The 18,450-nt window shown below is 57.7% G+C and overlaps 1 protein-coding gene across 2 annotated transcripts; it reads left to right on the top strand.

Annotated features, from left to right (window-relative positions):
- The first annotated feature begins 178 nt into the window (after positions 1-178).
- Positions 179-18,442, top strand: AFAP1L1 (actin filament associated protein 1 like 1). Of its 2 annotated transcripts, XM_052684809.1 has the most exons (19): positions 179-269; positions 10,013-10,141; positions 10,298-10,381; positions 10,650-10,747; positions 10,876-10,987; positions 11,267-11,365; positions 11,758-11,969; positions 12,321-12,500; positions 13,109-13,195; positions 13,420-13,513; positions 13,600-13,752; positions 13,885-14,096; positions 14,659-14,804; positions 15,363-15,441; positions 15,561-15,675; positions 15,876-16,040; positions 16,269-16,447; positions 16,667-16,795; positions 17,188-18,442. In XM_052684809.1, exons 1-19 carry the CDS (start codon positions 254-256, stop codon positions 17,209-17,211), a joined length of 2,313 nt encoding a protein of 770 aa, XP_052540769.1. In that variant the 5' UTR covers positions 179-253; the 3' UTR covers positions 17,212-18,442. The 2 variants fall into 2 exon arrangements, with proteins under 2 accessions (XP_052540769.1, XP_052540770.1); XM_052684810.1 differs by lacking the exon at positions 11,267-11,365.
- Positions 18,443-18,450: the final 8 nt, after the last annotated feature.

The following is an 18,450-nucleotide window of genomic DNA, read 5'->3' on the forward strand; positions in this document are numbered from 1 at the left end:
CCGAGGGACGCCAGGAGAGAGCGAGCACGGAGAGCCCCGGGAACGGCGAGGCGAAGCACGGAGCTCCGCACGCGGCTCCGGAGCCGCCGGCACCCGGCGGGGCGGGGCAGCATCCCTGCGGGCGCGGCTCAAGGCGGGGCCGTGCCGGTGCTGCCCCGCGCCGAGGGAGGGGCGTTGCGGGACGGCCGGCACCGCGCCGCCACTCGCCAGTCCGCTCCTCCCGGGGCGGCCGCCGCTGCCCGCGGTGCGGACCATGGACCGGCTGAGCGGTGAGGGCACGGCGCGGGCGGCGGCACCGGGCGCCGCGGGGGAAAGGGCCGGGGGTCGATGCGCGTCGTCACCTGAGGCTGGGACGCGGGCTGGCGTTGGTCGGGCGGGCGAAAGGGCAGCGCCTTGCGGGAGGCTGTGCGGGGGATGAGCGCTCGGTGCGCTCGTCGAGGAGGAGGAGGTCCCGGGATTGAGGAGAGGGAGTTTCCGCGCCGCGGCCGTGGCACCGAGCGCCCGGGGCTGTCGGGTTGGAGCCGGACCTGCCCCGATGCGGTGACTGCGCTGCGGGGAAGGAGCGGCGTGGTGCTGCCCGTCAGTGCCGAGCGCTGCCCCGGGGCTGTGCGGCAGCAGGTGGAGGCGTGGGGAAGCACGCACGGGTCCCGGCCTTGGTTGGTGCCGCAGCAGTACTAATGATGCCGGGGATGTGGCTCTGCAAGGCAAAGCCTCTGTGTGTGCTGCTCGGGGTCAGCGCCGGAGAGACCCGAGGGTCAGGAGTTCCCCCTCCCGATGGAAAAGGATGGGGTGGTGTTTCGGCAGTAGAAATGTGATGTGAGGAGCTCGAATCTGGGGATGCAGCACGCAGTGTTGTTGCTCAGTACATTGCCTGGCATCACAGGAGAGGACAGGAACAGGGACAGCCACCCCTTGCAATTCACCCAGCCCACCTGCCCCGCAGTGCTGGCTCTGAAGGAGGCTGCTGCTGCAGGAGTTGTCAAATACATGTGGTGCCAGGGCCCAGAGGACCTCATTGATGGGCAAAGGGGACAGCTGTGCAGGCTGCTGGGAGGATGTCCCTCCTGTGATGGATGTCTACCCCCACAAGATGAGCACTGAGGGCTCCCCACATCGTGGGGAGGTGATGGCATGCTGCTGAGCCCATACTGGCTTAGTAGAGATGAGCCCAGACGTGGCACAGGATGTGCATGGAGAGGTCCTTGTCCATGACTCCTGCATGGAGGCCCACTGCCCCAATGCCTGCCATGCCCCACTTTGCAAAGGTTTCCCCACTGAGGCAGAGCTGTGCTGCTTCTTTTACCCCCTCATAGGTGCCTTCTATGGTAGTGGTGGAAGTGCCTGCTGCTTAACTTTCTGTGTGTGTAATGAATGGCTGTTGGCACTCGGATTGCTTTTTGCTAATGTAAACCTTCTCCAGACTTTTCTGCTCATCACCAGAGCCATTGGATCCCTCTGAGGCTGTAGCTGTGCAGGGAGGGCATAGAGTTTTGGTGGATGAGGGGCCTCTGACTCAGTCTCCAGCCTCTCCATACTCTCTAGCAGCTACTCAGTGCTGTGCCAATGGAGAGCTATGGATGTGCCTGTGATTTGGGGATGCTCCACGCCATGAGCCTTGCTCCAGCTGGGCTGTGCTTGCTTCTCCTCATTAATAACTCTTCTCTGACCTTTTGTGCCACAAGAATTTCAATCTTGCACCATATCTGTGGTCTAAATCCAGTGAAGCCAGCAGAGATGTGTCAGGGATAAACTTGGCTCCAGCTCACCCACAAGAATGGGGAGGCATTGGGCTAGGAGGGAGGGAGCCAGGCTCATTCCTGACCTGCTGCCTGAGCCCCACATGCAGCCTGGTGAAGGGGCGAGGAGCTCTGAGGCCAGCTGTTAGCACCAGGCAAGTGCCGAGCTCTCCCCCGCATTGCAGCCATTCCTTCCGCTGGAAGCTGAGCTGCCTGGCGGCGGGGTCCTGTTTATAGCCCAGGGAATGGGGATGAGCTGTCCCTGGGCTGCCCCAGTGCAGGCAGGCAGCGTGTCATTGCCCCATGCAGCGGTGGGGCTGCTGGGCAGGGTGGGAAGCAGTGGGCTCATGCTGTGTTAGCACCTTCCAGGCAGTGAACCCAGGGATTCCTATCGCATGGGACTGCCTGGAAACCTGCCTCTTTCCAACGCTTGCTCTTGACCTGGAAGTGCTGTTTTCCGGTGGAAATGTGCTGAGCTGCATGCTGACGTGCCCCGTGCTACACAGCATACAGCAAAATGCTGCCTGCAGGAGGGCCGGCACTCCTCATCCCATCCCAGGAAAGCTTTGTATGAGGTTTTGAAGTTGTCTCATCCTGAACAGTTGGAGGGCTTTGTAGAGGAGAACAGGGAGTGAAAGCTGGGCTCGGCCCAGTGTTTGCCTGTTGTTCTGTGGCCAAGTTGCTTGCTGGGACACAAGATAAGGGTTTTGCAAAGTGGAGGCTTGAAGTGGTTTCTGACATCCCAGACTCACGTCCTAATCCTTTAACTCTTCCCTACACCAGTCCAGTCTGGCACAGCTAAAGGAACGAGTATTTCCTCCTGTGTGGAAGGAATCTTTTTCCCATGTAAATTAATGGCAAAACTGCCACTTCCACATAACCTGTATGGAATATCCCTCTCCCAGGGTAGGAAGCTTGGTCAGAAAATCCCTGAGGAGCTCTGCATTGTCCCTGCTTCACACAGCAGCCTCGGCATGAATAGTGCTGGGCCCTGCCACCCGCAGCCCGGACACTGCCATGGCCAACAAGACCCGGCTGTCATCACCCCTGGCTGCCAAAAGCAGTGGCATCATTCAGTGAGCTCCAGCCCCTCTGTGCTAATGATCTGCAGCCTCTGTGGCAGGGAAGGATGAACATCTCTGATTTGGAGGGCCCACCCTAGGGAACCTGCCTCAGGTTCTTCAGCCTCTTCGATTTTTGCTTCTGATAACACCTCTCATCAAAGGAGGGCTTTTGGCAGGCAGGGAAAACACTGGCATTTCGTAACAGTTTGGAATGAGCTTTGCTGGGAGGAGTTTCTATGTTCAAAATCTTTTTTTTTCTTTTTTCTTTTTTTTTTTTTTGAAGTGGGTTTTGCCTGCATGTGATCCTGGAAGTGATAGGAGCAAGGTCTGGGCGCCTCTGTGTGCTCTGATTGCTGGCAATTAGCAGGAGAGCTCCAGGGAGGTGTGTGAGGAGCAGCCTGAGCAGTGGCTGTGGTTTTCTCCGGGGTGCTTTTGAACGTTTGACCCAGCAGACTCGCCGATGGCAGAGCAGTCCATTTGTGTCTCACTGTCTGGCAGGTTCAGCCTCCATGTGACACAGTGCCAGTGTCATCTTATGCTTTTGGAAACTGAGGTTGTACGGGGCAGAGCCAGAAGTAGGAGATGTGTAGGAACAGGTTTGATAGCTGGCTTTTGTATGCCGAAGCTAAAAGCAGGTAGGGTGAACCAGTCCCGGCACCAATGGAGACATCAGCTCTTTCTGGGCGGTCACACCGTCCTGTGTGCTTGGACTTGGCTTTCCCACCATGCTGCACTGGCTGTCCCGGCTCCACTCCTGCCTTGAAGGGGTTAAGTGGGTAGGAAATGCTGCAGGCTGGTGGCCTTGCTGCTGCACCTGATGCTCGCCAATGGAAGGAAACGGAAGGGCTGTTCTCAGCTGAGCAAACACGCTTATCCTGCCCTTGAGGATGCTACGGCAGCACGGCTCCGGCCCCCAAAGTGCAGAGACCTTATGGGTTCCCCCACGGTGTCCATCCCACAGAGCTGGGCAGGGCTGGTTCTGTGGTGCTGACTTCATAGCAATTTTGCCCCTATGGGATTTTTCTACCTCTGCTGGTTTTCACTCCTTCCACCACCTCCAGAAGGAGGTGTCCCCATCATGCAGCATGGCTGGATACATTCAGAGAGGCAGAGCTAGCTCTGGCTGATTCCCCATCCATCCCATTCCTGCAGCTCCTGTGTCCCCCCACCCTGCCCACTTCTAGGGGAGAGTCCTGTGTCCTCTTGTACACAATGGCACCATGGCACTTTTCCTTTAAGAAGCACATCTGCTGTATGGAGCTTTGGGGAAGGGTGATGCCTAGGACACAGAAAGCTTCCATCCATCCGTAGGGCTGGGATGCCCATTCAGGAGGTGCCTGCTGTGTCCCCTGCATGCAGGGTGTGCACCAGGCAGTGCCTCAGCCACCCTGTGCTGCTCTGTCCCACTGCTGGGGCCACTCCTAGTGTGGGGGCACGGCAGCATCCTGCTGCTGCTGCAGGGCTGGTTTTGAAGAGGCCAATGCCAAAATTTTACTTGGAAATAGCAGAGTTTATTCTGGGTTCTGGCTAATCCTAACATCTCTCCTCAGCCTGAAGCTTGTTTTTATACATTGCTCAGCAGGTCTTGCCCCTGCCCAACTATTCCTTTAAAAGGGCATCTCAAACCTCTCTTTTCCTTTCATTACTTAAACACGTTCTCAGCCAGCAGCTCTTATCAACCCAGCCCCACTCCCTGCTCCCAAACTCCCTGCAGAGCATCACACCGATTGCTGAAATGTCACCCCCTGAGTGCAGCCCTGTGTGCTCACAGAGCTGTGTCCTTGGCACTGGGCTGTGCCTGAGCTCAGGGAATTCTCACCCAGAGGCTTCGCCGTGTCCCTGTACCTTTGTTTGCTCACCTTCTTGCTTCACTCAGCAGTAAAAGAAGGTGATACACAAAACTCTGGGGTCAGGGCAGATGCAGCCTCATCATTTCAGAAGGGAAAAGTTTGCTTTGGGTGAGCTAAAACAAACCTCCACAGTCTTCTCCAGGAGATGGAGAAATGTCAGCGCAGAGGGGGCAGCCCCTGGTAGCATCCCTAGCACGGGGCACCAAAGGGCTCCTTATCTGCTTCGGTCACAGGAGGTGGTTGGGGGTGATTCAATCATTCCCCTGTTAATTATTACCTCTGCAGCTCACGCTGATGGAGCCGTTCTGCTGTGGTTCAAGCGCTCTGGTGATCACATAGCAGGCAGGGCATGGACCTGGGGGGGCTGAGAGAGGGGGCTCAGGCAGAGCGTGTTTGGAGCATGATCTGAGCTCCCCTTGGGCCGGGCTCACGGCTCAGCTGCTGGCTTCTGGGGTCACTGAGAGCAGGGCTGCCAGATAAGGCTTTCAGCAGAGCTATTTATATCAGGGAGAGAGCTGCTGCTGGCACATAGCTGGACCAGGCACAGGGCCCTTCTCTCAAGCCATGCTGAAAACAGCAGTAGCAAACGTGTGCCGGTGGTCAGCACAGCCCTGAGTGCCTGGGGTGCACGTTTCAAAGGGTAAAGCATTCCCTGTCTGCTTTGTCTCCCTGGTGTTTCTCCCTTGGTCCCAGTGCTGGAGCAGGGCAGAGGGCAGTGAGCTGTGGGCTCCTTGCTGTAAGATGAGAATGCAGTGGTCACTCTGTCGGTGGGAACCTCCTGTCCCCTTGAGCAAGCATGTTGCACGTTCAGCTCCCAGCTCCCAGCCTTTCAAGGCTATCAGCCGAGGATACTAAATACTGCAGAGTTGTGTTGATGAACTCCCCAGAAGATCTGTGCCCCTGCCTCCTGGCCACACAGAGTGCTGCAGGTCCTGCAGGTTCCTGCTGCCTGCAGTGCAACAGGCACTCAGGAGGTGTGAGCCAACTGTGCTCAGTGCTGGGGGTGCTGCAACCCCTGAGCTGGGGTGCCCTAAGGTGGGGGTTAATGGCTGTGGGGGTGGTTGGAGAGGGGGTTTGGGGGCACAAAGGAGGAGCCCGAAGCACTGAGGCTCTGGCTGCTAGAGCTGGAAGTGGAGACACTGCCCCCACCCACCCCTCTCAAGGGGCCCTTGTTCACAAGGAGGAGATGATTCATGGACATCAAGCGGCCCCTGAGCAAATCTTCCACTGTTATGGGATGTTTCCAGAGCATGAATGTGATAATTAATGGCTTGCTTTTCTCTTAAACCCTCTGTGCTGCAGCATGCCAAGTTGCTGGGTACGCACTCAGGCAGTAGGGGACTTTCCAGGCTCTCCTTGCTGCCAGCCCAGTGCAGCTCACCCTGTGCCCGCCGGGGGCTGAGATGCTGCAGGGCCTCAGGCAGTATGGATGTGGAGGAACAATGGTGGGAGCGCCTGCCTGCTGCCCTGTGGGAATGCGGGAAACAGTCCTGTGGGAATGGGAACGACCCCCCAGCACTGGGCTGGGAGGCTTCAGCCTTCCTTCCCTCAGAGCTGCTCTGAGTGCTCAGTGCCGCTGCCCTCAGGTGCTGCAGTGGCCCCCTGCCCTCCTGCACCCCACCCTGTTTCTGGCATCCCAGGAGCTATAAACATCTGTTTACTGCCAGTGGCGACTCCAAGCAGGGCTCCTCCACAGGCAGAGCATCCTGGGGCCCTGCCCACGCCAACAGGAAGGATTTATTTTTGCTTGGTTTTTATTTTAGCTACAAACAATGGCCGTCACTCCCAGCATCCGATTTCCCCCGGCCCCCCTCGCCCCCAGCCTCCACCTGGTGTGGGAGGAAGCGGAGCCTGGAGGGGACAACGGAGCCACGGGCTGAGTTCCTGCAGCGATGTTGCAGTGCTGCTCCCTGGAACTGTTCCCCCTCCTCGGGGCTCCTTTGGGCTGTGGCTGCCAACCAGCTCTGCTTTGCAGCCACACGTGTGTGGTCTTATCTCTGCCTCTGTGACAGACAGTCCATGTACACGGAAACTGCTGCGTTAGCTTGGCCGGAGACTCTTCTTCCCCTTCTTTCTACTCCTTTTCCTCCTCCACTTCCCTGCAGGTTGCTGAAGCAAGAGCTGCTGCTTGCTCCTGTGACTGAGCAGAGGCTGAGGAGAGGGGACACGCTTTGCAGCTGCGCCCAGAGCGTTATCTCCAATCCAGAGGACACGGTTTCCCAAGAGGAATGTGTTCACAGGGTCTAAGAATAGAGCTGGCCTGGGCACGAGGTGGAGTTTGGTGTGGGGTGCTGCTGTGGAGAGAGGCGCCCTGCTTGATGCTGTTTGTGGGGTGTACGGGGATGCAGAGCAAGCACTGCCTGCTGACCTGAGCAGCAGCAGCAGCATCCTGGTGGTGTTGTGAGCATCATTCTTGTTGCTGGTGTCCAGACCTCCTGTCCCAGGAGTGCTGACCTGTGTCTTATCCAGCCCAGCTTAGCTCATGCTAAAGCCATCTGCCTCCATAGCTCCCAGCCCTCTCAGGCACAGGGACCTCTGACATCTTCCCATCCCTGCTGCAGTAGACGTGGAGAACAGCACATCTCCTTTACAAGGCTCCGTATCCTAGGATGCCTGCACCCAGCACAGAGAAGTGGTCTGATGGTGTTTGGGCTGCAGGAGAAACTCCAGCAGCACCCAGCAGATGGGACCCTGTGTTTGCACTGCTGCTTGGCAGCAGGGAACATGGGCTGGGCTCTCTGCGGCCGGTGCCCTACTCGCCCAAGGGTGGGCTGTGTGCTGGCACCAGATACCGAGCCCCTCTGTGCCATCCGTGCAGTGACCCATGGGCAGTCTCCCCTGGCTTCCTGCAGCCACCTCATTAACCTCCTGCGGGCTGGGAGCTGAACAAGTTCAGGAAATTAATTTCTTCTCTCCCTCCGCTCCCCCAGGCGCAGGCTCGGCTCTGTGCACCCGCTGCAGATCAAGGCCCCTTTGAGAGGTTCACCCCCCCACCCCCCTCGGCTCCGGGGGCAGCTGTAACAAGGGAGATGCAGGGGACAGCTCAGCTGGGGAGGAACAAAGGAGCCTTCAGTGCTCTGCTTTGAGTGCTCGTTGGCCAAGGCGCTGCCTGCTCTGTGGCCCTTTGGCCCTCAGTTGGTCTGGTGCCCTGACATGGGTCTGAGAGCTGTGATGGGAGATGTCCTGGGGGATGTACGTGGGCTGCAGTGTGCTGTGAGAAGGTGGCACAGAGCATGGTCCTTATCTGCTGAGCTGGGGCAGGGAGTGGGTAAGTGTCTCCCCAGGCGCTGGCGGGACGTCTTGCTTCTCTTCTCAGCTGCTTCCCCACTAGCCCAGCGCCCTGCCAAGCCTCGCAGCTGGATCCTGGCTGGCCAGAGCAGGATGTCTCACCTGGCAGTGTGTTTCCACCATTTCCATTCTGCATGCATCCTGGGAATGTCTGCCCCTCTCCCCTGCATCAGTGGAAAGGAAGAGCAGTGGGAGCTGAGCACCCACCCACCTGTGTGCTGTTTTTCCAGCTCCAAAGCTTAAGCAGCAGCCCTGGTCCCACTGTGCTGCCCTCTCCTTCTCCATGGGCTGGGAGATGCTGCCCATTCACTGGTGCTCACCGCCCTCCTTGGGGGTGGTGTGGAAGACGGGCACTGGCAGAGTCATTCTGAAGGGCTGTGCTGGTGTTTGGCTTGGCGCTGGGGAGGAGGAGGAAGCAGAAGGTCTGTGGAGATAGAAGACCATCAGCAGAGGCAGCAGGATGTGAGCTGCATCCTGCCTGCGCCCTGGGGAGCGGTGCTTTGGAGCTGGGCATGCTGTCCTCTTGCCTGGGGGGATTGCCTTGGCTGGGCACTGATCAGCATCAGCTGCCTCACGTTGGGCTCCCCTTTGGCTGGGGGATGTTTTGCTTACCCTGGGAAACATCCCCTCACCGCTGCCTGGCTCTGCACTGCCCTGCACCCATAAGGCAGACAGTCCTTCCTCTGAGCACCACTGCTGTGTCCCTGCAGAGAAGTGATGGTCCAGCAGTGCACCCAGTGGCTGTGTGCTCTGTCCATAAGGCATGCACTCTGCTTTCCAAACATCCCATCACTCAGCACGTCCCAGCTGCCACTGCGGTCCCCTCTGGCCTCTCCTCTGTCCCTGCAGACCCACAGCCAGCTGTGGGGCCACCCCAGCTGTGCTCTGATGATGTTCAGTTGCTGCCAAGATCTCACTCACACTTGCATTGAAAGAAACAGTTGTTTTTTTTTTTCCCCTCACTGTCGATAGCCTCCAGAGCCGCAGGTTTGTTGGCATTCTGAGCTGGGCCGTCTAGGTGCTGGATGCTACAGGTGCTACCCACATAACACAGGAGCTGGGTTTTGTCTCCAGCTCTGTTTTGCTCAGCAGAAATCAGGAGAGCAGCCTGAGAGCTGCATGCTGGAGCAGCTGAGGAGCCCATCCCCGCTCTGTTCTGGGGCTCTGGTTACCAGCGGGGCTCTGTTTCAGACCATGGGCTGAGCAGGGCTGGAGGTGCTCTGCAGGCAGCACGGGCACAGTGAGGGGTGCTCAGAGCCCTGTAGTACATCAGGGGCTGAGCAGAGCTGCTGCCCAGCACTGTGCCTGCAGCAGGGGTGCTGTGTGGCAATGCCTTCCCTTCCCTCCTCACCAGCGTGCCAAATACTGCCTGAAGGGATTAATTTTTTCTGTAAGCCTGCTCTGAAATTCAAGCACACGGAGTTGTGTTACACATGGGTGCAGCCTTGCAGCAGCACACAGCAGGTGTGCATCAGGTTTCCCATCCCAGAGAGCGAGCACAAGCAGCCGTGCTACACTGTAGGTGGGACAGAGGTGTAGTGTTATCTGCATGGAAATATTCACGTGCTGAGCCCTTTGATAGCAGTCCAGCAAGCTTGCAGAGCTCAAGTTTCCACCCACAGGCTGCATCCCAGCGTCTGTGTGCGGGTGTGTGCAGAAGGAGCACGTGTGCACTTGGCAAACAGCCGCGAGCCCAACCCAAGATCTCAGCCCCACGGGGGTCTTCCATGTGTCGCAGCCCTTTCTGCCTTCTCTGAATCTTTCTGCACATTTATTTCAGCACCTCTGGTGTTGCGCCTGTGCTTTTCATGCCTGGCTGTGATGTGGGGGAGAATGTCCTCAAGGCAAAGGTTGATTCAGTTCCTGAGCTTGTCACAATTTTGAGCTAAAAGTTGAATCAAAATGTGCAAGATTGGCTTGGAAAATACCCCATGCCTCCCATGTGCCGTTGTTGTCCCAGCCTCTTCTGCTGAGCCTCTGTTCTGTGTGCCCTTCCCTACATGCAGAGGGGCTGTGGGTGAAGCCCAGCATCCTGACATTGCTACGTTCATGGGCTTTTCTCTGCTTCCCCCAGTGCTGGACCAGCTCCTGCCAGAGCTCAGCATCCTGCTCAAGCTGCTGGACCATGAGTACCTGAGTGCCACAGCCCAGGAAAAGAAGGTGGCTGTGTCCTCCATCCTGCAGAAGCTGCAGCCACCCACAGGTCAGTGTTCCACTGCCATGGCACCCAGTGGCTGTCCCACTGGTACCGTGTCTCCAGCCTGCTCTGTGGCCATGAGTTGGCATATCTAGGGGGCAAGAGGTGCTGGTGCCTGGCCATGCTGTCCAGTCCAGGCTGAGCTTCTCTCCTCACTCCCAGGGAAGGACACAGACTTCATGTATGTGAACACGGCCTCCCTGAGCAATGGCACCAGCTTTGTGGAGTCTCTCTTCGAGGAGTTTGGTATGTGGGACCATCTCAGGATGGTGCTGGGGTCTCACTATCAGGTGCTGAGCTGGGCTCCCAGCTGGCCATGGGGGCTCTCAGGGGGGCAGGAGGGAGGCTGAAGCTGTGTCCTTGTGCCCGGGGAGGGCACTGTCATCCTGGGCTCCTGTTCCTGCTGCCCCATAGCCATGCCCATGAGTGCTTGGCCTGGAGCTCCCTGGGGACATGGATGCCCAACTCCAGGGTCCTGCTACTCCCTCACCCTCTTCGCTTCCTCCCAATCCAGACTGTGACCTGCGGGATCTCCGGGACATGCAGGAGGATGATGGAGATACTGGTGACAGCATCGGTGTGGAGCTCGCGAGGAGCCAGCCAGCAAAGAGCGTATGTCCCAATACTCTAAACTCTGCACCAGCACAGGGAGGTGGGACCTGCTCCCACCTCTCACACCAGAGTCCCTGCTGGCCCCTCGGGGATGCATGGCCTCTCATTTGCTGGTGTTTCTGCCACAGGTTCCTGCAGACCCCCCTCCGCCTCTACCCACCACCCCCCCACCTGAGGATTACTATGAGGAAGCGCTGCCCCTGGGCCCGGGCAAGGCCCCCGAGTACATCACCTCCCGCAGTGAGTCCTGCTCCTGGCCGCATCCCACCTGCCCCACAGCCAAACAGGCAGAGCCAGACCCTCCTGGTGAAGGAAGCCACCCGCACTGCACTGCACCCACTTATTTCCCGTCCCATCCCACCATGCTGCTTTGCACCAGGCTGTTTGCTCCTTGGTGGGGAGGGAGCAGTGAGCAGAGGTGACAGCCTTGGTGCCTGTGTGCGCTTGCAGCAGGTGGACATTGCTCTGCCTAACTGCAGGCTTACCCACAGCCCTGGCCATCCTCTGCTTCCCCTGCAGACAGCTCCAGCCCCCCCAACTCTATCATGGATGGCTACTATGAGGACGCAGACAGCAACTACCCCGTCACCAGGATGAACGGGGAGCAGAAGAACTCTTGTAGGTACCTGGGTGCCCTCACCAGGCAGGGAAGAGCTTCAAGGAAGTGGGCGTGAAACATGGGCTCAAGCAAAACTGAGTTGCTACGTGCTGAAGGTGCAATGCGGCTGTGCCTGGCTGCAGCGCAGGCAGGAGGGGAGGCACCGAGCTTTCCTGAGCTGCTCCTCTCTGCTGCACCAGGAGCCTTTAAAAGTGTGAGACTTGCAAAGAAACAAGCCAGCCCTGGGGCTTGGACAGGAATGCCTGGGACTGGGTTTTGGCCTGCAAGCATCATGAGTAATGTGGAGCGGAAATGGGGGACATAGGAGTAGTGGGGTCAAAGCAGCAATGCTTTCAGAGCAGGATGTGGAGCTGCTCCATCTGAGTGGGGTGACTTGCCTACTCCCTTCCAGACAACGACTCAGATGCCATGAGCAGCTCCTATGAATCTTATGATGAAGAGGAGGAGGAGGGGAAAGGTCAGCAGCTGACACACCAGTGGCCATCAGAAGAAGCCTCCATGAACCTGGTGAAGGACTGTAGGATTTGTGCTTTCCTGTTGCGCAAGAAGCGCTTCGGGCAGTGGGCCAAGCAGCTCACCATCATACGGGATGGCAAACTGCTGGTGAGCCCGGTGCTGGTGGGGCACCAGGGGTGGGAAGACACCTGCAGGTGGGCTAGGGGGAGGTCAGCAAACCCTGCTCCAAGACTGCAACCAACCAACAGCACATGCAGGGGTTGCTACTTCTTCCTTTGCATGCAAACAAAGGGCTCCTTGCTTTTGGGGTCCCTTGGCTACCGAAGGAAAGGGAGAGGGCATCCTGCAGCCCTGGTATTGTTGAGTCTCTGTATAGCAGAGACACAGCCACCTCCATCTGTGCCGTTGGCTGCAGGGTTGCTCATCCCTACCCACCATCCTGGGCATGGATGCATCCAGCAGCACCAGCTGAGCCCTGCTTCACTTTGCTTCTCCCAGTGCTACAAAAGCTCCAAGGACCGGCAGCCACATGTGGAAGTGCTACTGAGCACCTGCAATGTCATCTATATCCCCAAGGATGGGCGACGCAAGAAGCACGAGCTGCGCTTCTCACTGTCTGGCGCTGAGGCACTGGTGCTGGCTGTGCAGAGCAAGGAGCAGGCTGAAGAATGGCTGAAGGTAGACTGCTGCCTTCCCCTTGCTCACAGCCTCCTCTGGCTGCCCTGGGGAAGAAGAGAGGGAAGGGGGTTTTCCTCTGGCTCTTATCAGCCATGGGGACGGCTGGCTAGCTGCTTCCCAAGCTCTGGGCGGCTCCTGTGCCGATAGCCTGAGCCCCTCACCAGGGAGTGGAATGGGGATGTTTGCTCACCCCCTCCTCTTCCTCGTGGCCCTTTCCTGTCTTTGTTCTGGGTGTGGGAGGCAGAGAAGGGGCCATCTCTGCTGCGAGCCCTGGGCTGAGAAAGGGGCTGTGCTGCCTCTCCTGCAGGAACTGTGACATGGGAGACAGCGGGGTGTGTAGTGCTGGCAATGTGATTGTGCAGATCCCAGATCCCTCATGTCCAACCCTCTGACCATGCATCTCAACAGCAGTTGTTATTTGGAAGGGGCCTCAGGCAAGCAGGATTTGTGTCCCAAGCAGGGCTCATGGTGGGCAGTAGAGCTGGGTGCTGCAGAGACCACAGCGGCCAGCTGGGCTTGGGCTGTGCAATGGGAGCTTGGCAGTGTGGGGACGGTTGCCTTGGTCCCTAGCCCATTGTGAGGGGCTACTCAGAGGCCTTTCTCTGCAGGTGATAAAGGAAGCAAGCACTGCAGGAACGAGTGGGATGGAAGTCCCCATGTCCCCAGTGATGCCCTGCAAGATGGATCTGGATAAGGTGATGTTTTCTGGCTGTGGCTGAGAGGACAGGGACCGGCCCACGTGCCATGTGGGGCTGGTGACCTTCCATCCTCACAGCAGGTCTGCAGGGCCAATGGGCTCCCAGCGCAGAGTGCATGTCCCAGCCTTGTGCTGGAGGGACAAAAGCCCATGCGTGGTCATCGCTTGGGGCTGGGCAGAGGGATGCTGCTGAACCATTGCCTGCTCCACTGTTCTCCACAGAGGCTGTCACAGGAGAAGCACACCTCTGACTCAGACAGTGTGGCGACGGGTGAGACCTGCTCCCCCATGGCACGCAGAGAGCTCTGCGAGAATGGTATGGTGAGATGGGATGTCGTCCTGGCCCACTGAGCAGGGACACTGCGATGGGTGATGGGGGCTATCAGAGCTGTTCTCTTCCAGGGAAAGTCAAGAAGAGCGGCTTGGCTGACCTGAAGGGCTCAATGAGCCGGGCAGCAGGGAAGAAGATCACCAGGATCATCAGCTTCTCCAAGAAGAAGCCTTCCCCTGAGGATACGCAGACCTCCTCCACTGAGGAGGATATCCCATGCTGCGGTTCGTGGGGCTAGGGGCAGAAAGGTCCTGAGCTCCCTTATGAGGGGCTGTGGGAGCTCCCATTGAGCTGATGGAGAATTAGTAGGCATTCCTTGGGGCTCCAAAATGGTGCTGAGACTCTTCTGTTCCCAGGCTACCTGAGCGTCCTGGTCAACCAGTGCTGGAAGGAGCGTTGGTGCCGCCTCAAGGCCAACACCCTCTACTTCCACAAGGACCGCACCGACCTGCGCACCCACGTCAATGCCATCAACCTCCGGGGCTGTGAGGTGGTCCCAGGACTGGGTCCCAAACACCCCTTTGCATTCCGTATCCTGCGCAATGGGCAGGAGGTGGCCGCTCTAGAGGTGAGCAGGGCACACCACCTCCCTGGGCACGTTCCTGGGAGGATTGTCATGCTGGGGGAGCACCTTGGAATCATAGGGAGACCTCTAAGATCATCTAGTCCAATTGTCAATCCATCATTGCCATGCCTACTAAATGGCCAGCACGTCCACTAAAACATCATTCTTTGGATGGAGCCCAGTCTGGAGATGCTCAGCCCCATTCGAGTGCTACCAACGTTCCTCTGTCCCAAGTTCACCTTTACTTGCTGTTCCGGCTTTTATTAGGAGAAAATCAATCCTTTCAGAAGCCAGCACATGGTGCCTCGCTTTCCCCTCCTGTACACGCTGATGAAGCCCAGGGTGCCTTTATGGTGCAGGGATGTGCAGTGAGGAGGCCAAAAGGGCTGAAACAGGCAGCTTGCTTGGGGCTTGGGAATGCACGTGCTTTCTCTTTGATTCTCCTAAATCTTGCACACGTGCTTTGCATAGAGAGCCCTTCCCTGCAGTGAGGCTTTGTGTTTTGGGGTAGGAGTGAGGGTCACTTGAAGCCAGGCATGCTCTGCAGCCCCTTCTCTCTCCACAGGCAAGCTGCTCAGAAGACCTGGGCCGCTGGTTGGGCCTTCTCTTGGTGGAGACGGGCTCCCAGACCGCACCGGAGGCCTTGCACTATGACTACGTGGATGTGGAGACGATTGCTAACATTGTGACAGCCGTGAGGCACTCCTACCTGTAAGACTTTCCTCCTGCTGTGCTAAACCACGATGGGGTAGGATGGTGAGCCTCATCCTGGGCTCCTGGGCAGGGGCATGGGCTGTGATTGGGTTTTCTCAAGATCCCAGGAGATAGAAGGGACATCCCAGAGGCTGGCATTTCTTAAAGCAAAGCATCTTCCCTTGGGCAGGACTGAAATTAGAAGGTGCTTTTTGAGAAGTTGTGGATGCCCCATTCAAGGCCAGGTTGGATGGGGCGTTGGGCATTCTGATCTAGTGCCTGATTTAGTGGTTGGCAACCCTACTCGTGGCTGGCGACCTTACTTGTGGCAGGGGAGTTGGAATGAGATTATTTCTGAGGTCCTTTCCAACCCAAGACATTTTAAGATTCTACGACTGTATGATTCTTTAGTAATGCTGATGAAGAACCTAAGGGATATGTGTGCTTGGCTAGGGCAGTGTGAGCATTCAAAAGCTGTGTCCCTGCCCAGAGCTGGGAGATCAAAGTGCCCATTGTGGGGCTGGCAGGAATGTCCTGGAAAGGAGGCCGATGGCACAACCATCCCTCATCCCACAGGTGGGCCAGCAGCTCCCAGGACAGCCGGCCCGACTCCTCCCGCGTGGTGTATGATGATGTCCCCTACGAGAAGGTTCAGGTGAGTGTGACTCAGGGCCTCACCATGTCCCACCGCTGTGGAGGAGGTGTTCTGGGGAGCCTTGGTGGGCTGTGGCAATCCTACAGGTGTTTCAGCATGCTCTCCTGTCCCCACCACAGGCTGACGAGGAGTCGGGACGGCCAGCAGGAGCCCAGGTGAAGCGCCATGCCTCCTCCTGCAGCGAGAAGTCACGGCGAATTGACCCGCAGGTCAAAGTGAAGAGACATGCATCGAGTGAGTGGGGGTCTGCAGTGGGACCCTCAGGATGGGGGAAGCCTGCGGCCTCTGTGTAGAGGCTGATCCCACCAAGGTGACCTGGGTTGAGCTGTGCTAGCCCAGTGGGACCATGAGAGGTGTCCTTGCAGCTTGGGTTGGGCTCAGGTGGGGCTTGCTTAGGCTGGAGCCATTGTGATGGGCTCTCCTCGTGCATGCAGATGCCAACCAGTACAGGTATGGGAAGAACCGGGCTGAGGAGGATGCCAGGCGGTTTCTGACAGAGAAGGATAAGCTGGAGAAGGAGAAAGCAGCAATTCGCAGTGAGCTGGTGCTGCTGCGGAAAGAGAGGAGGGAGCTGCGGGAAGCCATGAAAGGCAGCTCAGGTAGGTTGCATACTGTGGCTGAGGATGCTCCAAGGCACCCGGGTATGGTGGGAAGGACCAGGATGCAATGCAGGGCTGGCAGCGTGGCCGTGGCACTTGTGTCTATAGTCAGGCTTGGCTGCAGCACACAGCTGGGCCAGCAGCCCCATCTAGTGTCCCTACCCAAGAGGATTGATGGCTGCCCAGCCCAGCAGCCTCAACCACTGAACGGAGCACTTGTGTGATCAGGAGTGAAGCTGCAGGACCTGGAGCAGCGTGTGGCTTTGCTGGAGGAGCAATGCCGGCAGAAGGAGGAGCGCCGCGTCGACCTGGAGCTCCAGCTGAGTGAAGTGAAGGAGCAGCTGAAGCAGTCGTTGGCAGGAGGGCCGGCCCTGGGACTGGCTGTGACCAGCAAGGCTGAGAATGGGGTACGCACCCCTTCTTCCTTGCTCCTCTGGCACCTGCAAAGGGGTTTGGGGTGGGGGCAAGCAGCATGTGGGGATGAGGGGGCACCCCTGATATTTGTCACTTTGTGGTTAGTGGTGGGAAGCAAAGCACTGACCTCAGCTTTGACTTCATGACAGTTTGTGCTTTCTTGGCACTTTCTGCTCCCTAAGATTTGTAAATCCTTATTCTCTTTTCCGCAGGAAGCTACAAACAAGCCAAATGGGAGCCCTCCTGAGCACTTGGTTCCCGTTAACAGTGCAGCTGAACTGAGAAAGAGAAGCCCCTCCATCCTTCCTGCCAACAAGGGCAATGTGCTGAGGAAGGCCAAGGTCCTGCTTCACTCCTCCTCTCCTCCCTGGCCCCCAAAGAAATCTCAGTTTTTCATCCTGTCCCCATATTTGACCAAGAATTTGGGGGATTGTGGATGATCCTTACTCCAAACACAAGGGATGCTGCCTGGGTTGCATGTGGGCTGTCCCCTTCAGTGGCAGAGGCTACTGACATGAGCCTAGCCTGCAGGAGATTTGAGGGTCCCAGGGCTGGGTGGGCAGTAGTGAAAGTATCACCTCTTCAGTGCCCAGGGCAGCACTCACCAGCCTTTGGAGATGCTGGGGTGGTGCAAATCCCCCAGGAGGGAAGGAGGCCCTCAAAGGGCTTGGTGCTCATTTCTCCAGCCTCTGATGTCTCCTCATACCCCTCTTTTTCTCCTTTTCTCTTGCAGGAATGGGAAAAGAAGCAGACTTAAACCAGGCAGTGGGAACACCTGCCAGGCCCCACTGGACACTGTGGCCTACTGAGGAGATACAAGGCCCCTTTCCCAGGCGTGGGGAGAAGTGTCGCCTCCCTTGCCCCTGTGCTACAGTGCCTGCCACATGGGCAATACTGTGAACTGTGGGGAAAGGGGCGGGAGGGGATTTACACAGAGCGAGGTGCTGGAGCAGGCTGCCCAGAGAAGCTGTGGATGCCCCATCTCTGGAGGCACTCAGGGCCAGGTGGGATGGGATCCTGGGCATCCTGATCTAGTGGTTGGCAAGCCTGCCCATGGCAGGGGGGTTGAAACAAGATATCTTTAAGGTCCCCTCCAACCTAATCCATTCTATGATGAGGAGGCAGATGGGGAAGAGGATTCCTTTGGCAATCAGGGTCACATACTACTGGGGAACCTGTCTCTGGGGGTCCTCCTGCATGGCCAGGAGCTTGGCACAAGGCATGTACCTGTGTGACACGGACAGCGTGTGGGACTGATGCAGCCATCGGATGCTCTGCTTCATCGAGATCCATGTTCTACCCCAGGGACACCAGAGGCCTGGCTAATGTTTTCCAAAGTGACTGGATTCTTTGGGGATTCGTGGCTGCCTGGACACTGGGGTTTATGAGCTCAGGACCTGATCCCTTGGACATGCCCATAATTCACCCTTCTCACTGCTCTCAGCTCCATGGGGTCTCATCTCAGGGTTCTTTGTGCCTCTGGCTCACTGTGTGTCAGCTGCATGTCCTCACTGAGTGCCTCCTCCTTGTCCTTCAGGCACACTTGCTTCCTTTGGGAACAAAGCTCAAGCATCAGCAAATTAACAGCAGGCATCTTCTGACCTTACTGAGCAGCACACTAGGCTTTAAGAGCTGAGGCTGGAGGCAGCCCGACTCCCCAACCCCGTGCTGCTTTCAGGGGAGCAGAAGGGCCTGGGACACAGTTTGCCAAAGCACGTCGTCAATGTGGAGCAAGGGGAAGTTTGAAAATAAAAAAATAAAAAGTGCTTTCAAGTGAGAGGACTGGAACAGAAAGGAGGAATGGGGGAAGGTAATTCAGCACAGGTAGAAACAGGGAGAGGAACGAAAAGGGAAGGCCCAGGCCGGTGTGCCAGGGACAACGGAGCACCCACGGCCGCTTTGTGCTCACTGCCGACAGTTACCCTCTGCAGCTTGGTGCCCTTTTAACTCGGTCAGCAGCTCGTAATAAAACCACTGGCACTGGCAAAGCCCTCCC

Source organism: Tympanuchus pallidicinctus, unplaced genomic scaffold (assembly GCF_026119805.1).
Source record: "Tympanuchus pallidicinctus isolate F22 unplaced genomic scaffold, pur_lepc_1.0 scaffold21, whole genome shotgun sequence".
Taxonomy (NCBI): domain Eukaryota; kingdom Metazoa; phylum Chordata; class Aves; order Galliformes; family Phasianidae; genus Tympanuchus; species Tympanuchus pallidicinctus.